This window comes from Bos mutus, chromosome 19 (genome assembly GCF_027580195.1).
Source record: "Bos mutus isolate GX-2022 chromosome 19, NWIPB_WYAK_1.1, whole genome shotgun sequence".
Classification (NCBI taxonomy): Eukaryota; Metazoa; Chordata; class Mammalia; order Artiodactyla; family Bovidae; genus Bos; species Bos mutus.
This window is the reverse complement of record NC_091635.1, coordinates 41,995,934-42,019,308: the sequence shown is the minus strand read 5'-3', so window position 1 is coordinate 42,019,308 and position 23,375 is coordinate 41,995,934. Positions and strand designations below refer to the sequence as shown.

At 45.9% G+C, this 23,375-nt stretch overlaps 1 protein-coding gene across 2 annotated transcripts in view; it reads left to right on the top strand.

Moving 5' to 3' along the window:
• Positions 1–23,375, top strand: part of SUPT6H (SPT6 homolog, histone chaperone and transcription elongation factor) — a 31,203-nt gene that overhangs the window by 601 nt on the left and 7,227 nt on the right. For both annotated transcript variants that reach the window (XM_070390360.1, XM_070390361.1), the window contains exons 2-28: positions 8,041–8,182; positions 8,976–9,134; positions 9,230–9,306; positions 9,634–9,826; positions 10,048–10,132; positions 10,806–11,079; positions 11,552–11,653; positions 11,913–12,029; positions 12,347–12,436; positions 12,644–12,786; positions 13,458–13,606; positions 13,756–13,854; positions 14,268–14,397; positions 14,483–14,633; positions 14,799–14,953; positions 15,107–15,302; positions 15,774–15,913; positions 16,033–16,150; positions 16,940–17,016; positions 17,260–17,395; positions 17,687–17,824; positions 17,903–18,070; positions 18,696–18,823; positions 19,949–20,156; positions 20,951–21,098; positions 21,535–21,677; positions 22,577–22,717. In XM_070390360.1, the coding sequence (XP_070246461.1) occupies positions 8,074–8,182; positions 8,976–9,134; positions 9,230–9,306; positions 9,634–9,826; positions 10,048–10,132; positions 10,806–11,079; positions 11,552–11,653; positions 11,913–12,029; positions 12,347–12,436; positions 12,644–12,786; positions 13,458–13,606; positions 13,756–13,854; positions 14,268–14,397; positions 14,483–14,633; positions 14,799–14,953; positions 15,107–15,302; positions 15,774–15,913; positions 16,033–16,150; positions 16,940–17,016; positions 17,260–17,395; positions 17,687–17,824; positions 17,903–18,070; positions 18,696–18,823; positions 19,949–20,156; positions 20,951–21,098; positions 21,535–21,677; positions 22,577–22,717 (3,774 nt within the window). In that variant the 5' untranslated portion in view covers positions 8,041–8,073. The remainder of the gene's footprint in view (positions 1–8,040; positions 8,183–8,975; positions 9,135–9,229; positions 9,307–9,633; positions 9,827–10,047; positions 10,133–10,805; positions 11,080–11,551; positions 11,654–11,912; positions 12,030–12,346; positions 12,437–12,643; positions 12,787–13,457; positions 13,607–13,755; positions 13,855–14,267; positions 14,398–14,482; positions 14,634–14,798; positions 14,954–15,106; positions 15,303–15,773; positions 15,914–16,032; positions 16,151–16,939; positions 17,017–17,259; positions 17,396–17,686; positions 17,825–17,902; positions 18,071–18,695; positions 18,824–19,948; positions 20,157–20,950; positions 21,099–21,534; positions 21,678–22,576; positions 22,718–23,375) is intronic.

The window sequence follows — 23,375 nt, the reverse complement described above, 5'->3', positions numbered from 1 at the left end:
TAGAACTTTTTGTAGATGGCTACATTCCCTGTGGCTCAGCGATAAAGGATCCGCCAGCATTGCAGGAGGCACAGGAGATGCGGGTTCGTTCCCTGGGTCAGGAAGACCCCCTTGGAGGAGGAAATGGCAACTCACTCCAGTATTCTTGCCGAAAATCCCAGGGACAGAAGAGCCTGGCAGGCTACAGGCCATGAGGTCGCAAAGAGTTAGACACAACTAAGGAACTTGACACACACAGGCACACACATCTATCCATCCATCAAACGCTTACCACACACATCAGATTGGACTATTAAGTCAGAAGTTTATTTTCTTCCAGTTTCTGCTTTCTCTTCAAGGACTCCCTTGAACCAGCCGAAGCAGTTCATTTCCCTTGTTCGTTGCAAGTACTGATGCTTATTTTTCTGTTATCTATCCAGAAATACTTCTGTAGAAATTCACTGTAATATCAGAAGTAGCAAGGGAGTATTAAGTTACACTGCTGCTATTAATGAACATGAAGAGTGTAAAGATTTTGAATTTAATTTCTTTGGAGGAAAAAAGTTCAGTTTGACCTTTTTAAGTTCAACTGTTTATCTGAAAATTGCTGATTTTTGTCTTCTGTGTATTGATGACAAAAGTATGATTGTTCCCCCGTCAGTTGTGAATTTAGAGCTCTTTTATATGACTTGCCCTCCAGCCGGTAGAAGTCTGAAACATTTGAAAGCTAATTTAGTTGGTTTGGGTGGCTGCTAGATCAGATTAGCATGGTATTGCTACCATGATTTAAAGAGGTTTAAATCTCATTCAGGGACTAATCACACCAGGAAGTGGTAGTCACATTTTGCAGTTGAATTTCCTTCAGAGTTTGATGCTGGGTTTTCTGCATGCTTCCTTCAGATGATCCAGTCCTGTGGCTTTAAGTACCATCTGAAAGCAGGCCTCTCCCAAGTTTAATCTCTAGCCCTGCCTTCTGTCCTCTGTGTTTAAGAATCACACAAGATACCTGTTTAACAGCTCCATTTAAAAGTCTCTTAAACATCCCAAACCTGGCATAAGAAAAAGAAAGTTGTTTTTTTTTTTCCATCATTCCAAACCTGCTCTTCCCTACCTTACTGAGTGGTACATGATGAGAGTACCAAAGCCAGACCTCTTTCTAACTAACGACTTAGGTCTTTCATTAAGTCTTGTCACTTCTACCTTCAAAATGTATTTCAAATCTCTCTTCTCCGTTTCCTCCCTGTTCCAAGCCACCATCATCTTTTGCCCAACTCTCACGATAGTGTCTTCAGTTTCCTCTGCTTCCACCTAGAACCTCTCCCAGTCCATGGCAGGATCAGATCAGATCATGTCATTTCCCTTTCCAGTGGTTCTCTGTAGCCTTCACAGCCCAGCTTGAGCAGGTCCCTTCTCCCTCTCACATTCTTCTGCCTTCACCATTCTTTGGTCACATGACCTTGGGATTTGGCCTGCTGTGTTCCAAGTTCTTGCCCACCTTTTCTGCCAGAAACCGCTTCTGGCTCTGCATACCGCAGCCTACCTGTGCTTCATGTCTCAGTCTAAACTAAGTCTCTCAGAGGGGAGGGTGTTTATTTCCTTCCTATCATTTATAGCCAGCTTTATTTTGTTTGTGGTCTGTCTCCTGGACTAGAATATAGTTATCCTAGGGGCAGCAATTTTTTGCCTTGTATGTGCCTGGCGTGTAGTAGGCACTCATTAAATAAGTGCTTACTGAAGTAGCAAGTAAACTACTAAGTCAGTTCTTGGTTTAAAATCCTGTAGGACTGTCCCAGCACCTTTCAGTTAGAATCCAAAATCCTTAAGAAGATCCTTGTGACCTCACCTCTGACTCATGGACTCTCTCCAGTCAAACCAGCCCTCACTGTTCCCACCTCAGCATATTCTGAGCCTTGTGCCGGAGCTCTTTTCTCCAACAGTGCCGCTCCTTGAACCACCTCCAAAGAAGCCAGCTCTTCTAGTTAGTTAATTCCATTTTCCTTTAAAAAAAAAAAAAAGTCAAGCCACTTGCTCAAAATCAGGTTAGAATCCTCTATTACAGGTTCCCATGGTACCTTTGCCATCATTTCTTTAAAGACCTTCTTTAAAGACTTTCCATACTTGTAGATCAGCGGTTACCAAACTAAGGCTCCAAAATAAATGGGCCAAATTAGGCCGCTCCCATTCATTTACATACTGTGGCTGCTCTTGTACTGCAAGGGCAGATCTACCCCTTGGTATTAGAACAGGAACTATCTGCTCCCAACACCCTCTCCATGTTGCACAGGATTCAGTAACTGTTGCAGGGATTCTGAATCTGGTTACATATTGTTGTTTCTGCTCCTCTTTTATTTTTTCCTTATCTCCAAAGGAAACACAGAAAGAAAAAAATAAATTAATTATTATGTTTTAACCATTATTAACAATAGTGGCATTGAAAAGATTCTAAGAGGGTTATTTCTTGTAAATAATGGTGTGCATGTTAAAATGATTATAGGTAAAATTCTAATGATGTGATTAAGATTTTCCATAACATAGTTCTGAATCCCAAATTTAATAAAAGAACTTGTTTTAAATGGATTCTGAATACTTTTGTCTATTAAGCTCTTAGGTTTTTGGATTCCAAATTGGGTAGTCATTTGTGAGCATCATTGGAATAGTCCTAGGCTCTTGCTCATCAAATGCAGAGTGTCTTATAGTTTAAACGCCACACCAGACTTCTGAGGCTATTCTTCAGACCACTGGGCCCTTTCAAACCTTTTGCTCATAAGGTTTTGCTCATGCTGCCTTTTTCTGACTATCTTCTTACCTCCTCTCAACTCAACTCAGTTCAGTTCAGTCGCTCAGACGTGTCCGACTCTTTGCGACCCCATGAATCGCAGCACACAGGCCCCTCTGTCCATCACCAACTCCCGGAGTTCACTCAGACTCACATGCATCGAGTCAGTGATGCCATCCAGCCATCTCATCCTCTGTTGTCCCCTTCTCTTCCTGCCCCCAATCCCTCCCAGCATCAGAGTCTTTTCCAATGAGTCAACTCTTCAAATGAAGTGGCCAAAGTACTGGAGTTTCAGCTTTAGCATCATTCCTTCCAAAGAAATCCCAGGGCTGATCTCCTTCAGAATGGACTGGTTGGATCTCCTTGCAGTCCAAGGGACTCCCAAGAGTCTTCTCCAACACCACAGTTCAAAAGCATCAATTCTTCGGCGCTCAGCCTTCTTCACAGTCCAACTCTCACATCCATACATGACCACAGGAAAAACCATAACCTTGACTAGACGAACCTTTGTTGGCAAAGTAATGTCTCTGCTTTTGAATATGCTATCTAGGTTGGTCATAACTTTCCTTCCAAGGAGTAAGCGTCTTTTAATTTCATGGCTGCAGTCACCATCTGCAGTGATTTTGGAGCCCAGAAAAATAAAGTCTGACACTGTTTCTGCTCTTTCCCCATCTATTTCCCATCCATTTCCCTCTCAACTCAGGCATCACCTTTTGTGAGGCGTTCTCTGACGACCTCTGTCTTCATATTGCTTTCATAGTTCTCGTATGTAAGTGCCGTAAAACATTTATTATGCTTTGTCATAACTTCATTTACAAGTTTTTTTGTGAGGTGAATGTGAACACGAGGGTCAAAAGTATATTTTACTTATGATTATATACTCAAGTCCCAGCACAGAGCTGTACCGTAAAAAAACAAAACTGTAAATGTTAATTGAAGCTGCCAGTGGAGGGAATTAACAGACATCTTTTTGATCTGGTCTCCTTTTAATTGCCTCCCTCACCGTCTTGTTCAAAGGGAGGGACTGCAGAGGGCCTCCCCTGTGGCAATCTGATCCCAGCTCCATTCCTCTTCCAGAGAATGTCATGGTAACCGACAGCATCTCCCTTTGAGCCACATCTTCTACTGCAGCTGTGCTTCCGCCTAGAGAAATCTCCTTTCACTACCCCACTGCCCTTCTGGATCTGTTTCAGGAGCGAATTTAAGTTTAGAGTCTGAATATGGGAAAAATTCAAGAGCCTGAGTACTAAATACAAAATCCAAACAACCTCAGAGTCTTCTCAGATGTCATTTATTAATGATAATCATAGACTAACGAGCGGTGGTTTTGTCCTGGAGTGGTTGCTGCTTGCCAGCCTCAGCCTGCAGTGCTGCTGCAGCGCCCTCGGCACATCCTGCTCCCCCAGGTTGCAGCAAATCAAGATTGCTTCTGGCACAGCCTCTTTTAACTGGAGGTCTTGGCAGTGAGCTAGACTGGGGGCCTTCCCCAGCTATATAGCACAGCACGTACTTCATTGCTAACCTAGGGGATGGGAGTAAAGCTGTGCGCAGCACAGCACCAGCTGCCCCCAGAACAGAAGAAAGCTGTTGCTTTCATTAGGTAAACTGACTTTCTCTCTGCTAAGTAGGCTGTAGGGCATCTGGTCTGGAGGAGCTAGCATCTAGTGTGAAGATGTTGAGGCCTTAGAAGACTGAATTTGTGGGTCTGATAGCCTAATTAAAGCAAGCATTGTGTGGGGGCTGCTGTACCCAAATCTGTTTTTAATGACTCAGCTTAGGGCTGAGGGGGAGCCATATTAAAATTAGAGCACCACATTTAATTGGCAGAAGTTTTAGATACTCACTTCTCACTTTTGGCTGTACTCAGGATAATGACCTTAAGGAAACAGATCTTGGGGGGTGGGGGGCATCAATCTAACCAAGGCTCCAATATCACCATCCTGTGGGACTTAAACATGGTTTAATATAGGGGGCTCCCATACTTTTTGATCTCAAGACCCCTTTATACTCTTGAAGGTAATATAAGATTACAAAGACATTTTGTTTATGTGAGTTACATCTATGGATGTTTATGAGATTTATATGTATAGGTGTTTATCAGATTAGAAGTTAAAACTAATAGATAAATGTGAATTGATTTTAGCCTAATAATAAGCCTGTTTGCAATATACAGGTATATCAAATCAACACATTATGCACCTAACTTTATACAGCATTATGTGTCAATTATAGTTGACCCGTGGACAACACGGCCCTGAGTTGCTGACACACACCCCCCACACACACAATGTGCATACTGCTATCTCTGCCTCAAAAACAAAGGAATTGATGAATGCCTCACCCAAGGGCAGGAAGCTGAAACATTTTGAATGGAATCGAAACTCAAACCTGGGTTCTTTTGATTCCATGTATTGTGATCTCTAACAGAACACAAACTTTCTTCCACACTTAATTTTAAGATATGTACAATGAAAATACAGATACTACTGTGTTTACTGGGGGGAAAAAATCCACATACAAGTGAACCCACGCAGTTCAAACCCATGTTCAAGGGCAAATTGTTTATCAGTAAGACAGAAAATAAGCCTGCTCTGCATTTTAACATTTTATGGAAAACAAGTATAATCTTCAAAACAAAATAAAATTTAAGAAGAGTAGCATTATTTTTGTTTGGGGGTTTGTGAGGTGGTTGTTGGGTTGTTTTTGCAATTTTGGCAAGTTTTTCTTTTTTAATATTTATTTATTTTATTTATTCATCTTGGCTGCCTCGGGTTAGTTGTGGCACATGGGCTTAGTTGCTCTGCAGCACGTGGGATCTTGGTTTCTAGACCACAATTGAACCTGCATCCCCTGCATTGCAAGGCAGATTCTTAACCACTGGACCACCAGGGAAGTCCCATTGGCAAATCTTTTTAATGTTTGCTTTAATACAGTGATGTGGATTCTCACACCTGCTTCTGCATTCAGCGCATTGTGATACTACATATCGTAAAACCTCTGGAAGACTTCACTCTACACATGAAAGAAAAGAGAGGGTGATCCCTGGACCACCTTTGAGAGCTACTGATGTGATAGCAACAACTGTTTCTTTGGAGTCAGACAGACCTTAACTCAACTCTCAGGTCTTACCGTTGAAAGTAGTATCACGTTGAACAAGTGACTTCATCTCTGAGTATATTTTTTCCTCTGTTGAAAGGACAGAGAAATGTGCTATAATCCACAGGACAGTGTTGGCCTTAATAGGTTATTTATTAAATGTCTGGAACTTGTTAGGTGTGCAGTAGATTAGGGAAGGCCTACGTTTGTTTATTTATTTTTGGCTGTGCTGGGTCTGTGTCGCCGCGCGTGGGGGCCGCTCTCTGTTGCGGTGTGTGGGCTTCTCGTTGCGGTGGCTTCTCCTGTTACAGAGCAGGGGTCTAGGACATGGGGCTTCAGTAGTTGCAGCATGTAGACCTAGTTGCCCCGCAGCATGTGGAATCTTCCCTGCCCAGGGCTCGAACTTGTGTCCCTTGCATTGGCAGGCAGATTCTTAACCGCTGGACCACCAGGGAAGTCCCTTTATGGTCCTTTTTGGCTCTCTACTAGAAGTCAACTTCTTGGGAACATTGAATCCTATTTCTCTTCAAATTCCCAGCTCCTAGCAGAGTGTTTCTACTTGGTAGACATTCAGTACAGTTTAAAAAGAATGGCATCTGAAACTTCAGTCTAAAATTGAACATAAGACCCTTCTCATTGATTCTCCCTTTCCACCACAACTTGTACCTTCAGTTTTGTTTTCTTGAGTTCAGTTCATCTTTACTTGGTTATGGTATCAGTTGATATCAGTAAGGGTAATTTTCAGGAGAATTAGAGCCATAGCACTTAAGGCTCCTTCTAGAGCTTAGACCACTTGAGATAGCCATTAGCCACCGTCCTCCCTCTCCAGGCCCACTGCCATCTTTAACTGGGAAGACATGAATTAGTAATCTATTTAACAGATACTTAGCAGTTTCTGTTCTGTATAGAGCACCTAGTGGGATACAGCTTATCTGCTACAGAATAAAAATGCGGTGTAATGCCTCTTACATTGCTGTTTATGTTTTTGTGATTTTTTTTTTTTAGTCCTTTAATTGGATATTGTCTCTGACTTGCAGAAGCTTGTAGTCTAAGTGGAAAAAATGGACATAGACAGTGGACCATAATTCAGGACAGCATGAGGAGTGGTGCTGAGTGGAAAAGCAGCCAGCTTCAGGATTCCAGAATGGAATTTTGATGCTCTGATTTGTGTGATGTATGCTGCTTTTTAAAGCCCAGGGAACTCCATGTCATGGTTCTGTGGTTCTCCACTGCCATTTCTAGGTTTTTGGATGCATCTAACATCAGGGAGGTAGAAGAGAAAGTTGAGATTGGTTGGTACTGAATTATAGAATGCTGGAAATTTAGGCCTAGGATCCAATTAACATTTTTTTAAATAGTGAACTAGACTCTTTCCCCTATTATGTCATATTCGCAACTACCCTGCGTGGTAGGTAGTGCTGTTGCCTTTTTTCAAATGAAGACATTGATATTCAAGCACATTCAGTAATATGCTTACCTTTAAGACCTAGTAGACGATGGGACCAGGATTTGATTTCTACTCTTAAGCCCAGCGATGTTTGTATTTAACCGTGTTGCATTTAATTTGTAGGCCGTGGAAGTCTCTTTCAAAGTGTTTTTTGGTTTGTTTGTTTTGCTGGGGAGGTAAATGCTCACAACAGAGTTGTGGTCCTAATGTTTCTGAAGAGGCCCCTTTTCTACCCACATGCTCCCGACCAGTACTCACACAAGTGGACTCAGGTTCATGAAATGATGTTTAATCTGTTGAAAAAGATTTTCTTTTTGACTCTGCCAGTAGCTCAGCCATAGTTCCTATCATTAAGTTGGAATTTAATTATTGTTTGCCAGACTTACGAGTGAGTCATATAATCTCACTACTACTGTATCCCTACCTATGTAATTATTCCTGCATTAATTTCTTTCTTCATCTGCCCATTTCTATCCCAAAATGGTAAGTGAGATAAACCTCTTTGGACAAGCCATGTGGTATTTACAGAGATGTCCAGTATAATTGCTTTTTAAAGGTACACATGAGAGGGGCAGTGGTGAGAGAAATGGATAATAGAAGAGGTGGAGCCATCTTATTCTTACTCGCTCCTCCCAGATGGTAATGATTGGACAGAGCAGTGACACATAGCTGAAGGCTGTTTGTGGAAATGTTTAAGAGTCCTCTCTCTCATTTTTTATCCCCATCTCCCTTTCTTCCCTAGTCTCCTTCAGGCAGGCCGTGAGAAGCTGCAACAATGTCTGATTTTGTGGAAAGCGAGGCTGAGGAGTCTGAGGAAGAGTACAATGATGAAGGCGAGGTGGTGCCCCGGGTCAACAAGAAATTTGTAGAAGAGGAGGATGACGGTGAGGAAGCCCCAGCCTCAAGCTTCTCCCCACTATTGCTAAGCTTTGGATAGTTGGATTCTTGCTGATGAGAGGCTCAGGCTGAGCACAGAAGTTGTCACACATGAGAGGTACCAGCTTGAGTAATTTTCAGTCATTCATAGAAAATATTTACTAATTATCTGTCTGCTGTATGCCAGGCACTGTGCCTAGAACTAGGAATACAAAATAAAGACCTGGCTGTCATGGAGCTTACATTAGTGGGATGGGACAGCCAGTAAACTAAGAAATACACAGGGGATGTTTCTCTTTTAGAGACCTAGCAGTGTTGGTATTTATGCACCCAGTTTCCAATTTTTCTGTCGAAACCCAACCATTAGGATCATTAGCAGAGTAGAACCAACTACTCTAAAGTAGAAAACAACTTTAGAGACAGTAAGGAAAATGGAAGCTTTATCAAAAGCTTTACAGATGAAAGAAGGAATATAGCTACAGAGTTTATAAACTGAGAAGAAACCAAAGTTATTGGTGGCTGTAAAACCCCTAGTCAAGATTTTGACCGTCCAGAGTAATTAGGAAGCTCATCTTGCCGAAAGACAGATAGTGAATGTAGACAAGAGTTTCCTTTCCAGAGGCTACTGCTCTGAGCCAGTGGTCATGTTTTTCGTCTTTGGATTGGATGAGGCAGAAGAGTTAACATGGCATCCAGGTCATCTGGTTCAAAGCACATAAGAAATAACAGTTAAGCAGGTGGTCCTGCCCCAGCGCCAGCCTGTTTCCCAAACTGCTTGCCTCAAACATGCATGTTTTCCAGATGAGGAGGAGGAGGAGGAGAACCTGGATGATCAGGATGAACAAGGAAACCTGAAAGGCTTTATCAATGATGATGACGATGAAGAGGAAGGGGAGGAGGATGAGGGTAGTGACTCTGGAGATTCGGAAGACGAAGTTAGCCACAAGAAGAGAAAACGCAGTGAGTAGCCCCTCCCCAGATCAAGTGAGGCTGGGGTGGAAGCCAGTGGAGGAGGGGCCTCCCGGTCACAACCAGCAACATTTTGTTTTCTCTAGCATCTTTTGACGACCGCCTGGAGGATGATGATTTTGATCTCATTGAGGAGAATTTGGGTGTCAAAGTCAAAAGAGGAGTAAGTGCCTTTTTTGTCTCTGTCCTTGAGGATGAAGGAAGAAGCCCTGGAAGTTCAGTGGCTCTGGGAGGTGGTGGGAGGCACATCCAGAACCATCTGGGGAACTTCAGCAAGGAGAAAGTGGCTCAGCATCGTGGTGCCGTGGAGCCCAGTTCTGGGTGCCTGTCAGAGTTTCAGGAGTGGGCCTTGGGGCATCACTTGATGTGACATTCTTTCCCATTTCCCTCGTCACTGTAACTGTGGTGGGAAAATAGAAGTGAAATTGGAGGGCAGGCATCGTTATGCCAGTTCCCTCAGACCCTGACCAGGCAGACTTTCTACCCCTAGCAAAAATACCGACGTGTCAAAAAAGTCTCAGATGATGAGGACGACGAGGAGGAGGAATATGGCAAGGAGGAACATGAAAAAGAAGCTATCGCAGAGGAGATCTTTCAGGATGGGGAAGGGGAAGAAGGGCAGGAGGCCGTGGAGGCCCACATGGCTCCTCCAGAAGAGGAAGAGGAAGATGATGAAGAGTCAGGTATGTACCATCAGGTAGGGAAGCCAGTTTGGGGCAGGGGGTTGGGATTTCCTGCCCTGAGGAATGGGACGGGAAATCATTTTTCAGCTACTGGCCTCCAGCATTTGACAGAAAGGAGTTCCTTTCCAAAGGCTCTCTTCTCTTCACTGGCCACTCATATAGTAGGAACTAATGCCATTCAGTCCTGCCTTTGGGCACTAATCCCTCCCTTCCCTACCTAGACATTGACGACTTTATTGTGGACGATGATGGACAACCTCTGAAAAAACCTAAGTGGCGGAAAAAGCTTCCTGGATACACTGATGCGTGAGTGGAGTCTGGGGCAAGGTGGTCATAAGGGCATCTAAGTGGACCCAGGCAGGAAGGAAGAGGGCAGAGGCCTTGGCCAAAGATAGAACAGTCAGCTCTCAGCCACTTTGCCTCCTGCCTCTGATAACCTTCGCCAGACAGTGACGTCAGACTGCACCTCGAAGCCCTGAAAGCTCTCTCTGCATCCTAGTGCCGGGGCGGGGTGAAGGGGGTGGCACACATCAGCAAAGACCCAGCCTTTCTCTAACATCTGCAGCTGTGCGTTCACTTGTTTATGTATCAGTCTTCTAAGTATAATTTTGTCAGGAAATTCTTTGCTCTGAGAGAATACTCTAACATCTTAGCAAAGGATGGATCCACTGAACATGATATGAACTCATCTGTCCTGTTACTTTTTTTTTTTTTTTTAATTTTATTTTTAAACTTGTCCTGTTACTTTTTGATCCTGGTCACGGACATGTGCCAAAGATGGGTTTTCATCTCAGTAAATGAGAGTTTCCCCAGAAATAGCTACCAGCTAAGCCTTTATTCCGTGGTGAATATGCTGTTTTTGTTTAGATTTCCCTCAGCCTTTCTAGTTCCCTCGGGGCAGGTAAAAGATCTCTGCAGGGGCCGCATCTGTCTCCTCTCACCAGAACCTGGGCCAACTGCCTTTCGCTCTCACCTGCAGGGCTCTGCAGGAAGCCCAGGAGATTTTTGGTGTGGACTTTGACTACGACGAATTTGAGAAATACAATGAGTACGACGAAGAGCTGGAGGAAGAGTACGAGTATGAGGACGACGAGGCTGAGGGCGAGATCCGAGTGCGCCCCAAGAAGACCACCAAGAAACGTGTGAGCCGCAGGAGCATCTTCGAGATGTATGAGCCCAGTGAGCTGGAAAGCAGCCACCTCACCGATCAGGACAATGAAATCCGAGCCACTGACTTGCCTGAGAGGTTCCAGGTAAGGAAGCAGCAGCCTCTGTCCTGCTGAACTGTCATCAACTGGCCCGAGTCACCTTGGTACAAGGGTTATAGCAGAGATCAATCTAACAGTAGTTTATAGGGGGGCTTTCCTGGCAGTCCAATGGCGAAGACTCCATACTTCCACTGCAGGGGGCACGAGTTCAATCCCTAGTCAGGGTGGCGCAGCCAAAAAAAACAAAAATGATATATAGGAACTTGGCTTTGAACCCCAATCTGACCAGGGGTATAGGAAGTCTAGCTCAACATAGACTCTGATGTGTCTTAGGGTTCTTGAAATGGCTCTCTCTGTTTAGCAAATATACGACATGCCTACTTCTTGCCAGACAATACTTTTCCAGGTACTGAAAACATGTGCCTCTGGAGCACATATTTTTATCCAGAAGTGCATGTTTTTGTTGCACGAGATACAAGATAAAATCAGTCTCATGCGCCTGTGTTATCCCCTGCAGCTCCGTTCCATCCCTGTCAAGGGGGCTGAAGATGATGAACTGGAAGAAGAGGCGGACTGGATCTACAGGAATGCCTTTGCTACACCAACCATTTCTCTGCAGGTACCCCCCTAAAAAAGAGCCTATGTTTTGACACGAACCAGAAGTCACCTCATCAGGATGAGTAGCTGCTTCTCCCTTGCCCCAAACATCTGTGGCTCTCCCACAGAACAGCATGTGTGTACGGGTATATGAGGAGATTTTTCTAGACTTACTCTGAGAAGGTCATCCTGTGACAAGAAGCAGTTTTGTATGTGGTGAGACAAAGCAAGACAAAGCAAGTAATGGTGTTGTTGCTCTTTCTCTTTTCTTCCAACTGTAGGAAAGCTGTGATTACCTAGACCGAGGGCAGCCAACCAGCAGCTTCAGTCGAAAAGGGCCCAGCACAATTCAGAAGATTAAAGAGGCCCTGGGCTTCATGCGAAATCAGCATTTTGAGGTAACACCTCAGGCTTTAGTGGTCCAGTGGTAAGAACGTCAGCTAGGGGTGAGGGAAAAGTTGGTTAGGTAGGGACCCCCCGCCACCTCCTGTCCTCAGCAGTGGTCCCTTGACCAAGAAATGTGAGGACTCAAGTGATCAAAAGAAACCCCTATCCTTTCTGCAGCATTATGTTCCCCCATGGCAGGACAAGCATGTGCCCTGGGTGAGCCAGGGTTCCCAGTGCTGAATTTCATGGAGCTGTTTATCCCTCTAGCAGAGGGCTTCCTTGCAGATCTTTCCTCTCTGGCTGACTGCCCATCTCTTTGCCCCGCTAGGTGCCTTTCATTGCTTTCTACCGGAAGGAGTATGTGGAGCCTGAGTTGCATATCAACGACCTGTGGAGGGTGTGGCAGTGGGATGAAAAGGTAATGTAGGGATCCGTGTCCCTCAGAGCTCTGAGGGCTGCACTAGGCATTGCTACTACTGGGGCCCAAGTTGTCCCGCACGGCCCAGGTGATGTCCCAAACCCCCAGGCCTGTCAGGCTTCCCCCATGGACTCGGGTAAGGAACTGCCTGGCCTTGGGTCTCCAAAGCTAAATACCAGCCCTTACCCCTGCCCTGCCTTGTCCTAGTGGACCCAGCTGAGGATTCGTAAGGAGAACCTAACACGGCTGTTTGAGAAGATGCAGGCTTATCAGTACGAGCAAATCTCTGCTGATCCTGACAAGCCCCTTGCTGATGGCATCCGGGCTCTGGACACCACGGACATGGAGAGGTAGCATATGCGGGTTTTATTCCTTTAGAGGGAGCCCTCACGCCAAAGGCAGGTGTACCCCGCCCCTGCCCTACCCACCTACCGTCCAGAGAAGCATAATCTTGTAAAATTCGCAGCAGGGCACCTATCGCTTAGAAAGCCAACTTGACAACACACCAGAAGTGCTCTTTTTGACAGGCAAATTCCTGTTACTTACCCATATTGGTATAAAAGGTTAAGAGGATCAGATAGTCATGTTTGCTTATTTATGTTACCTGTATGAAAAGCCACATGGGAAACCAAACTACAGCCCGAAAGTGGCTTGGTGAGCCTGGAATTAGAGAGGGTTGTGGGAGAGAAGCAGGTGATGTTAATGGCCAGTGGCATGAACCCGGGAAGGAAGGACAAAGACTGTCTCAAGGACTCTGAACTGGAGACATGCTTCCTCATCTGTCTCTTTCTTTTTGTTGCCATTTGTAACAACCACCAATTATTTGACATATTCCTTCTTGAAAGTACCTTGATTGCAATTAAGTCATGGTTTAGGGCCATTGTGTGTCCCTGATAATTGGAGTACACAGGCATCCATCCTAGTTGGGATCTTGCCACATGGAAATTGTACCTCTTGTAGCAAACCCGGGGTATACCCTTCCTCCATGACAAAATTGAGGTCTTATGTCCCTTCCCTCCAGGCTCAAGGATGTTCAATCAATGGATGAACTGAAAGATGTCTACAATCATTTCCTGCTCTATTATGGTCGTGACATTCCTAAGATGCAGAATGCCGCCAAGGCCAGCCGCAAGAAGCTAAAGCGTGTAAGGGAAGAGGGAGATGAGGAAGGTGAGTGTTGAAAAAGAAAACCCAGAGGCTTGGTGGCCATGGCCTTTCCAAGGATGCCTTTGACTCATTACACTTTGGAGCTTTTCTCCATGTGTCAGATCCTTGGAAGTAACTGGAAGCCAGAAGAGTAACTCATGTTTTCTCCCCAGGTGATGGTGAGGAGGCAGAAGATGAAGAGCAGAGAGGGCCAGAGCTCAAGCAGGCTTCTCGCCGAGACATGTACACCATCTGCCAGAGCGCCGGGCTAGGTAAAATCTAATTGTATAAGTTCCCCGATAGTCAGCGGAAGGTAGGATGAGGACTTAAAGGACAGCTGAGTGAATCACCAGTCCACTTCTAACACTTGCTCCCATAACCCAAATCCATGCCACAGGAATGGTCCAGCTTTCCCTGTAATTCCTGAAGGAGTGGGAAACACATGATCAGAGTTCATCCTATCTTTGGGAAATTCTTTTGCTAAACTAATTTCCACAGAAAATTTCTATTTCTTCTGCTTCTGTTTAAAGCCAGCATTTTCATTGTTCATTGTGAGGCATCTTGCTCCTGCTCATTGGTGATCCTTTTTAAATTTACTGCCCAGAATTTGCAGTTTTAGACTGAAAACCAAGAAGTTATTCAGTCCTGCTGTTGGCTTACCTTTATCTCTCCTGATTTGCTTTAGACGGCCTGGCCAAAAAGTTTGGGCTTACTCCTGAGCAATTTGGGGAAAACCTCCGGGATAGCTACCAGCGGCATGAGACAGAGCAGTTTCCAGCAGAGCCCTTGGAGCTGGCGAAGGATTATGTTTGCAGGTGGGCTTGCAGTAGCTGGCTGGTGAGAGGAGGAACCTACGGGCAAAGGTGTCCTCATCCTGCAGCACCTCCATTTTCCCTGCAGCCAGTTCCCTACCCCGGAAGCCGTGCTGGAAGGTGCCCGCTACATGGTAGCCCTGCAGATTGCCCGAGAGCCCCTCGTCCGGCAGGTGCTGAGACAGACTTTCCAGGAGAGGGCCAAGCTCAATATAAGCCCCACTAAGAAAGGTAGAAAGGTAAGCCAGTTGAAGGGCTTTGATCCAGCTTACAGTCCAGCTCTGTTTGAACTGAATTTCTTGCCTTCACGCTTAGCTGAGCTGTCTGCCTGAGTGCAGAGGCTGGCCTTTCCCAGGGTCCAGCCCAGTCTTTCTATTGACTGATGGTTCCCTCTTGTTGTGCAGGATGTGGATGAGGCCCACTATGCTTACTCCTTCAAGTACTTAAAGAACAAGCCTGTTAAGGAACTGAGAGATGACCAGTTCCTCAAGATCTGCCTGGCTGAAGATGAAGGGCTGCTCACCATTGATATCAGCATCGATATGAAGGGAGTGGAAGGGTAAGCAGAGCTCTAGCCTGGGGTTATTTTGGGAAAGCCTGGTCTGGAGTCTGTTGGAGGGAGGGGTCACCATTGTCTCTGGCTCACTCAGTGTTCAAGGGCATTCAGGCACCACCTCTTCGCTGTTCCTGATACCCTGTTATATCTCCTCAGCTATGGCAGTGACCAGACGTATTTTGAAGAAATCAAACAATTTTACTACCGAGATGAGTTCAGCCATCAGGTGCAGGAGTGGAACCGGCAGCGCACAATGGCCATCGAGCGAGCTCTACAGCAGTTCCTGTATGTGCAGATGGCCAAAGAGCTCAAGAACAAGCTGCTGGCCGAAGCCAAAGAATACGTCATAAAGGTGAGGACAGGGACTCGACTTTTCAGTTCAGTTCAGTCACTGAGTTGTGTCCAACTCTTTGCGACCCCATGGACTGCAGCATGCCAGGCGAGCAGCACAACCTTCAGTCATGTAATTTCCCCAGGCTAGAGCTGAAAATGAAGGCACCCCTTAATAGCTATCCTGTAGCTAACGGAAACCCCCCGGGCATAACCTGAGAGGGAGTGCACACAAGGTCATGGGTCACTCTTAAGACCTCCCTTGAAGAGCCTCTTCCTTCCCTCCCCGACCCCGTACACATTCTTCGTATATGTGACTGGCCTCTGTACTCTCCTATTGTTAAGAACAAGGTGTGCCTTCAGGTTGTAAGCCTGCCAAGGGCTAGAAACATGTGCAAGTATAAGTATGATCTTTGCAAATATGTGTCTGCCCCTGTTTCTGTAACACTTGGCGAGCCTGACAGCCATAGTGACTGGTGTGTCTCCTCCCCAGGCCTGTAGTCGAAAGCTCTACAACTGGTTGAGGGTGGCGCCCTACCGGCCAGATCAACAAGTAGAAGAAGACGACGACTTTATGGATGAGAACCAAGGGAAGGGCATCCGGGTCCTAGGCATTGCTTTCTCCTCTGCCAGGTAACTTCCTGTTCTGCATGCCTGGCATCACCCCTTACCTGTCTCCCTAATCTTGTTCTTCTCTTACTCATTCTTATAGACCTGATTATCACATGGTTCTTTTTCTTTCGGGCTGGCAGAGATCACCCTGTGTTCTGCGCCTTGGTCAATGGTGAAGGGGAAGTGACAGACTTCCTCCGGCTGCCTCATTTTACCAAACGGCGAACTGCATGGAGAGAGGAAGAGCGGGAGAAGAAGGCAGGTGTCTGGGACTGGTTATCAAGAGTACATCTTCAACATGTCTTGTCATTCAGTGGGGATATGCACTCATGGTCTACGCAATATCTCATGCAAGATCTCTGACCTGTTAACTATCCTCTTAAGTCCTGGGATAAGTCTCACTTTCATAGGCAGTAGATGGCACTCAAGATCTGAAACAGAACTGGCTTCTTGACTTGAAGCCAGTTCCTAGGCCTTGTGCTTCTGGGAGCTGCCATTACTGCCTCTGTTCTTACCGCATCTGGGTCAGCTTGTTCCAGGAGCTGAAAGCCACTGAGGCATTAAGCCGACCTTTTCCCTGCCTTCAGCATTTGTGTTTCTTCCATGGAAGGAGAAATTTAAATTCATCTCATGTGTATCCTTCTGATTTTTTTTTTAACATAACAGTATCTTTCCATTTTATTGACAAGAGTTCCATTCTAAAACATAATTTTCAGCAAAGAACTCTTTTAAAAAAGAAAAAAAAAAAACCTTAAAGTGGAGATCAGAATAGTCTTGACTGCCAGGCAGTGGTTCGTGTTAAAAGAAAGACCTGAGTATGTTAACCACAGCTCACGTGTAAGCCAGATATACAGTAATCATAGGAAAGATTAACATGTTTAATTTTCAACTAGAGCTCCTAGTCACCTTGTTTTGTGTTCCAGTTAGACAATGCATGACGCATCATTGTTCTCTGGTCTTGTAAGGTCTCAAGCTACTTACGGAGAGAAAAGCGTTAGAAATCTCCCCTGTCCTCAGCCATTTAGCTCCAATTTTGTTTCACTCCAGGCTCAAGACATTGAAACTCTGAAGAAATTCCTTCTGAACAAAAAGCCTCACGTGGTGACAGTTGCCGGAGAGAACAGGTAGGGAGGGGCACCAGGCGATTGGGCCAGGCCTGGCTAAAGCCACTCATCCTTTATTGTTGAACCTGCTCTGTGCCTGTGAAGAGCCTTGATAACACATGGTACCCCCACTTCCAGGGGGTATCCCTGGAATATTGTACCCCTTTGTCTTCAAAGCTCTCTCCCCTGCTCCCAGCCCTGAGATGGTTCATCTCTGAGAAACTATCCAGAAATATCCCTGAGCAGCACCCCTCCTTCCTCCAGGGATGCCCAGATGTTGATTGAGGATGTGAAGCGCATCGTGCATGAGCTGGACCAGGGTCAGCAGCTGTCCTCTATTGGGGTGGAGCTGATTGACAACGAGTTGGCCATCCTCTATATGAACAGTAAGAAATCAGAGGTAAGGCGGGAGCCCACGCTTAGGCTTCACACAGGCAAGAACTCTCAGCCCCAGGGAGATAGGGAAGCAAAGATTGTCAGGGCCGCAGGATTGCACCTGTTCTCTAACCTCTGCAGAAAATCTCCCATCATGCCAGTCATAGTTCAGGTTGGGAGCCCCAGAGATTAAATTGGTCCCAGGAAAAATGGTCCCAGAGAAGAGAACATGACATCAAGCCAGGCAGTTTGGATTTCCTCTGACTGTTAGAGCTGAGGGGACTTTGTGGCCCTGCTGACCCTCATCTGACCTTAGGCAGAGTTCCGGGATTACCCTCCTGTGCTGAGACAGGCCGTCTCCCTGGCCCGGCGCATCCAGGACCCTCTGATTGAGTTTGCCCAGGTGTGCAGCTCGGATGAAGACATCCTATGCCTCAAGTTTCACCCATTGCAGGTGAGTAGGATTTGACAAGTAGGCCCAGGTGGACAGAGTGGCACAGTAACCTTATCCCTGCCTACTATGTGTTGACAGGAGCATGTGGTGAAAGAAGAGCTGCTCAACGCCCTGTACTGTGAATTCATCAACCGAGTCAATGAGGTTGGAGTTGATGTCAACCGTGCCATTGCCCACCCCTACAGCCAGGCCTTGATTCAGTATGTCTGTGGCTTAGGACCTCGAAAAGGGACCCATCTCCTGAAGGTAGGATTGGGTTGAATCAGGAAAAAAAAAGGAAAGTTCTTATTTCATTAACCCTTTACTTTCCCAGCATGGTTTGACCAAAAGGACAGGGTCAGAGAGGTAAAGGCACTCGCCTGGAGTCATCCAGCTAGTGAGAGTCAGGGCCAGACTCCAGCCTTGGTGGCCGCAGTCCTGGTCGTCGCTACCGCATTCTGGTGGCTCACAGAAAAGAGCCTAAGCCATGATTTAGAGGAAGGTGAGAGTATGCTAGACACAGACCTTGGGATAGTGGGCTTTTCTTCCCCCGGAGGAAAGAAAGGATTTCAGTACAGAGAGAGGCATGTAGCAACCCTCAAGAGTATTTGTGGTAATTTTTTTCTTGATGTGGGATGGGTACTTGAGTGTATATTTTACATCAGCTTTGAAGCTGTGCATTAGCTGTGTATTGTCTTTGCTCGGCACAGTGTAGTTCTTTAAGATAATTTTTTTAGTAGCAGTCAGTATGTTGTGCTAACTGCTCAGTGCTCAGTTAGCTGTCGGGGTGCTGGGGCAGCTTCCCATTGTGGAAGGTTTCCCAGAGACCTGGAAACAGACCAGGAGGTGGGGCCTATCTACTGCTCCTGCTCACTCCAGGCTTCTCTTCCAGATTCTGAAACAGAACAACACCAGGCTCGAGAGCCGGACTCAGCTGGTCACCATGTGCCACATGGGTCCCAAAGTCTTCATGAATTGCGCTGGCTTCCTCAAGATTGACACTGCCTCCCTGGGGGACAGGTGATGCCCTCTGCCTGGGTGGGCCAAGAGGAGTTCTCTTGGGCTTTGCTTTGGGGGTTCGGGGATTAGGGCTGTCAAAGGGCCACAGACTATTTAAATTAGGAAACGTTTTAAAGCCAAGAATCTTTATTTAGTCAAGAGCCTCTGACCTATGGAAAAGATCAGTTCAATTATGTGAAGCTTTTCTGTGAGGGAAACATCAAAAGAACCAACTTAGTTTATCAATTGAGGACAGAAAACATAAGACTTGGTTCAGTAAACACAAACTTGTTCTGCTGTTGTGATTTTTTGTGGCTCAATAAGGGTGGGAATAGTTGGGGCATTGGAAGAGGAGTGTGGGGGTCTGAGGAGATAAGAAAGGGGGAGAGAGATTTGCTATGTTCTGAGATAATGTTATTGAGAGAAAGTTCTCTATTCACTTGGACTTTGGACTTCACTATTGACCTCTTCCTCTCCAGAAGTTATCAACTCAGTCTTTGGAGGATCTTTTCCACGGGCACATAGCTCCTCATTCAGTAATGGAAATCAGTGGGGAAATAGGCTTCAAGTTCTAAAACTTCATTTTCCACCCAGCTTTGCTGTAACACTCCACGAATAACATAGGTCCATGTGAGTGCACGGGCAAGACCAGCCTGGGAAGGCTTTATGGGGGAAAGTAGCTGTCAGCAAATTCTCAAAGGTCTTCTTCCCCCTTCTTGTTTTATTTATAAGACTTTTATATATAATTTCATCATATAAAATTCAATAACATATAGAAATATTATGCAGAAAGTGGAAGTCCCCCATAATCCCACCCCCCAGAGATAACTGCCATAACAAGTTGATGTATACTACAACTTTTCTAAATTTTATTTTTGCTATGCATTTACTAACTACCCATTTACTACAAAAATGGGATCATACGGTTCATAGTGTTTTGCAGTGCATTTTTCACGTTATCAATATATCGTGGCCATCTTTCATGTCAGCACACACAGACCTACCTCATTCTTTGTAATGGATGTATAGTATTCCATTGTATGGAGGTACCCTAATTTATTTAACCAGTTCCCCATTGGTGGACATCTGGGTTGTTACTAGAAGCTTTTTGTTATATATCCTGCTCCTCTTCTGCCTCTCCTTCAGCACTGACTCATATATTGAAGTCCTTGATGGTTCCCGAGTTCACCCTGAGACTTATGAGTGGGCCAGGAAAATGGCGGTGGATGCTCTGGAATACGATGAGTCAGCTGAGGATGCCAACCCTGCGGGGGCCCTTGAAGAAATCTTGGAAAACCCAGAGCGACTCAAGGACCTGGACCTTGATGCCTTTGCAGAAGAACTAGAGAGGCAGGTGGGTGACAGAGTGGAAGGCCTGGCCTAGACGAGAAGAGACTCAGGCAGCACATCCTCAGAGAAGCCCCAGTACTTTTAGTGTGAGAGACTTGATCCTCTCCCTCCCCATGCAGTACTGGGTTTACTCAAGGAGATTTTCAGTCTGCTTATTAAGGAGCAAAGGACGTCTCAGAGACTGCTGTAGTCATTGTGGGGGGCATGTTTTGGGGGAGCTGGGATGGGGGGGTAGTAGTTTCCTTCTGGGACCTCTTAACTCCTCTCCAACTGTGTGGTTTTGCGTCTGTTTCACACATTGTGATTCCATGAGGGGTTTTGGGGGATTTTTTTTGGCTGCACTTTGGGTCTTCATTGCTATGCTTAGGCTTTCTTGAGTTGGGACGACTTGTGGCGAGTGGGCGCAACTCTAATGCTGGTGCACAGGCTTCTCATTGTGGTGACTTCTTTTGTTGCGGAGTACAGGCTCTAGGGCCTCCAGGCTCAGTAGTTGTGGTGCAAGGGCTTAGTTGCCCTGCAACATGTGGAATGTTCCCAGACCAGGAATCGAACCTGTGTCCCCCATGTCGGCAGGCAGATTCTTAACCCCTGGACCACCAGGGAGGTCCCCATGAAGCATTTTTATCGTATAACAGTGTTCCATGGCTAAGGAATAGTTTGAAAAGCTGATTTAGTACATGTTGTGGGGAAAGAAAAGAAACCCTGACAGGAGCCAACTGGCTGCTCCTTTCTTTGAAACCCCTGGTGGCTCAGGTTGGGGAGCAGTTGCAAGACTCTTAATGGGGGCTTCTTCCCCAGGGCTATGGTGACAAACACATCACGCTGTACGACATCCGAGCGGAGCTGAGCTGTCGGTATAAGGACCTCCGGACAGCCTACCGCTCCCCCAACACAGAGGAAATCTTCAATATGTTAACCAAAGAGACACCGGAGACCTTCTACATTGGTAAATCCTGGGTCTGCTTTCTTTAGTTGGAGGAGGAGAAGAGGGGGTGATGGGATAGTGTTTACTGTGCATGTTCGAGTCAGACTGTAATTCCAGCAGAATAAGGCCAGCTTGTACTGTGAGTGGGAAAGACCAGGGAAGCTTTTAAAAAGATTGTAGAGCCCTAAGCTGGAAGTCAAATTCGAGTTGCAAGGTCGAATCGTGCTTTTTAACCTGCTTTTGTGAGGTGTTCATAGGGTCAGTCTTGTGGCTTCATTTTCCTGTCATCAAATGAAGGGAAGATCTCCCTTTTTGAAGATGTGAAGGAAATCAGGGGAGATGCTCTAGGACAGATGTTCTGTCACTAAACAGTTGGTGGGGAGGAGTCACCTCTCCAGTTCTCTCAGCCTGCCCCCCGTTCTCTTCCCTTCCTTCTCCTCCTTTCCCCTTCCTGCAGGAAAGCTCATTATCTGCAACGTCACTGGCATCGCCCATAGGCGTCCACAGGGCGAAAGCTACGACCAGGCAATCCGCAACGATGAGACGGGGCTGTGGCAGTGCCCTTTCTGTCAGCAAGACAATTTCCCGGAACTAAGCGAGGTATGTGCTACAGTGTTGTTATGGTCCCTGGATGTTTGTGATTGCGTGATCTCAGTGCTCTAGAAAGGCGTCGAGAATGGGAGTAGTTTAGGTGACACTTTACCGTGGCAGTGCACAAAAAGGGAAGAGATCCGGAACGGACACAGGCCTAACTTAAAGTCCCTCCGTGTGCTGCTGGTCAGAAATGGTCTATGTGCTCTTATTCTGTTCTCACTCAGCCCTTAATCCTTGTTTCCCATTCTCTGAGGATCTTGCTCAGCCAGTTAGAGACATGAGGAAATGTATGCGTTTTTTGCATACAGGGTGGGCATGGTGTCCCTATGTTAGTTAGAAGGTATCTGTAGACTCCCTTCAGTGTTTTCATCCTCCACACACATCTTAGTTTTTCCCACAGTCTTCTCGACGACATCTGCTTTTTTCATGGTTAGAACTCATAAAAGCCATCCTGAACCTTTTTCTGTATCTTCACATGTTGCTTAGGCAGATAGTAAAACAGACCATTTCTCAACTTTACCCAGTAAAAGAAACTGGTGAGATTCGTCAAGGATGTAAAAGAGCCATGATGTGCTGGTTCACTGAGGTGACAAACAGATATTTCTTAAGCTCAGAAGGGCAGGACAGAATGGGAGGGAGGGGTTTCAGTTGAAGCTGGAGGGACGTATACAGTAAATTAACATAAAAGGTTGATCTGCTGGCCAGTGGTGCCAACATGAGTTCTGCATCAGGGAACCTGGGGGAGATTCAAATTCTGTGTTGCTGGGTGGCTGAGTCATCGTGTTCTCACATCGTGATGCCAGTGTCAGTGGTAAGATGAATTACAGCATTCCTGCCAGCTGTTTCCTGACTGTATGGTCTCCAGAATCTTAATGATCAAGCTCTTCTCCTGATGCTGTCCTTAGGTCTGGAACCACTTTGACAGCGGTTCATGCCCAGGCCAGGCCATCGGTGTCAAAACACGGTTAGACAATGGTGTCACTGGCTTCATCCCCACCAAATTCCTCAGTGACAAAGTGGTAAAGCGGCCAGAGGAACGAGTGAAGGTAGGTGAATGACAGGGCTAAGGCATCTGGCGCAGTTTTCAGCAGCCCAAATCAGGCTGGCTTTGGGCTGTGCCCACCAGGAGTTAGGCTCTGTTTCCAGGGGCTCCTGGTGGGGAACATTTCAGGAGGATTTATAGCCAGTTGAGTGAAGTCAGGGTAAGAAGCATCTACCCAAATGAGGAACAGTTATTGTTCACTGCTTTTGTGAAATTTCATCAAGTTGCCAGCCCTTCCTGTGTTGGAAGCCATGGTTTAGTCTGGCGGGCAGGAAGCAAGGCCTGGCATTCCATGCTGTGAAGCAGAAAGGCTGAGTTCCCTTTCTGTTCTAGTTTCTCTTGTCAGAGCTGCCATTTATTATGCACACACTGGATTCCAGCCCTTGATATTTATATATGTTGTCTCAAATCTGCTAGTCCAATGGAAAAGGGAATATTTATCTTCTGGTTTCAGAGAAGTTTGAGTGCCTTTTCCAGGATCATCCTGTTAGTGACATCTGCTAGTGGTACCAGATCTGCCAAATCTCTGGTTCTAAGTGTCGTGAACCCCTGAGAACCATGGACTTAGGAAGGCTGGGGAAAGACATTCTTAACACAGACATCCCTCGTTTTATTGCCCTTCACAGATACCATTGTTTTTTTTTTGTTTTTTAAACAAATTT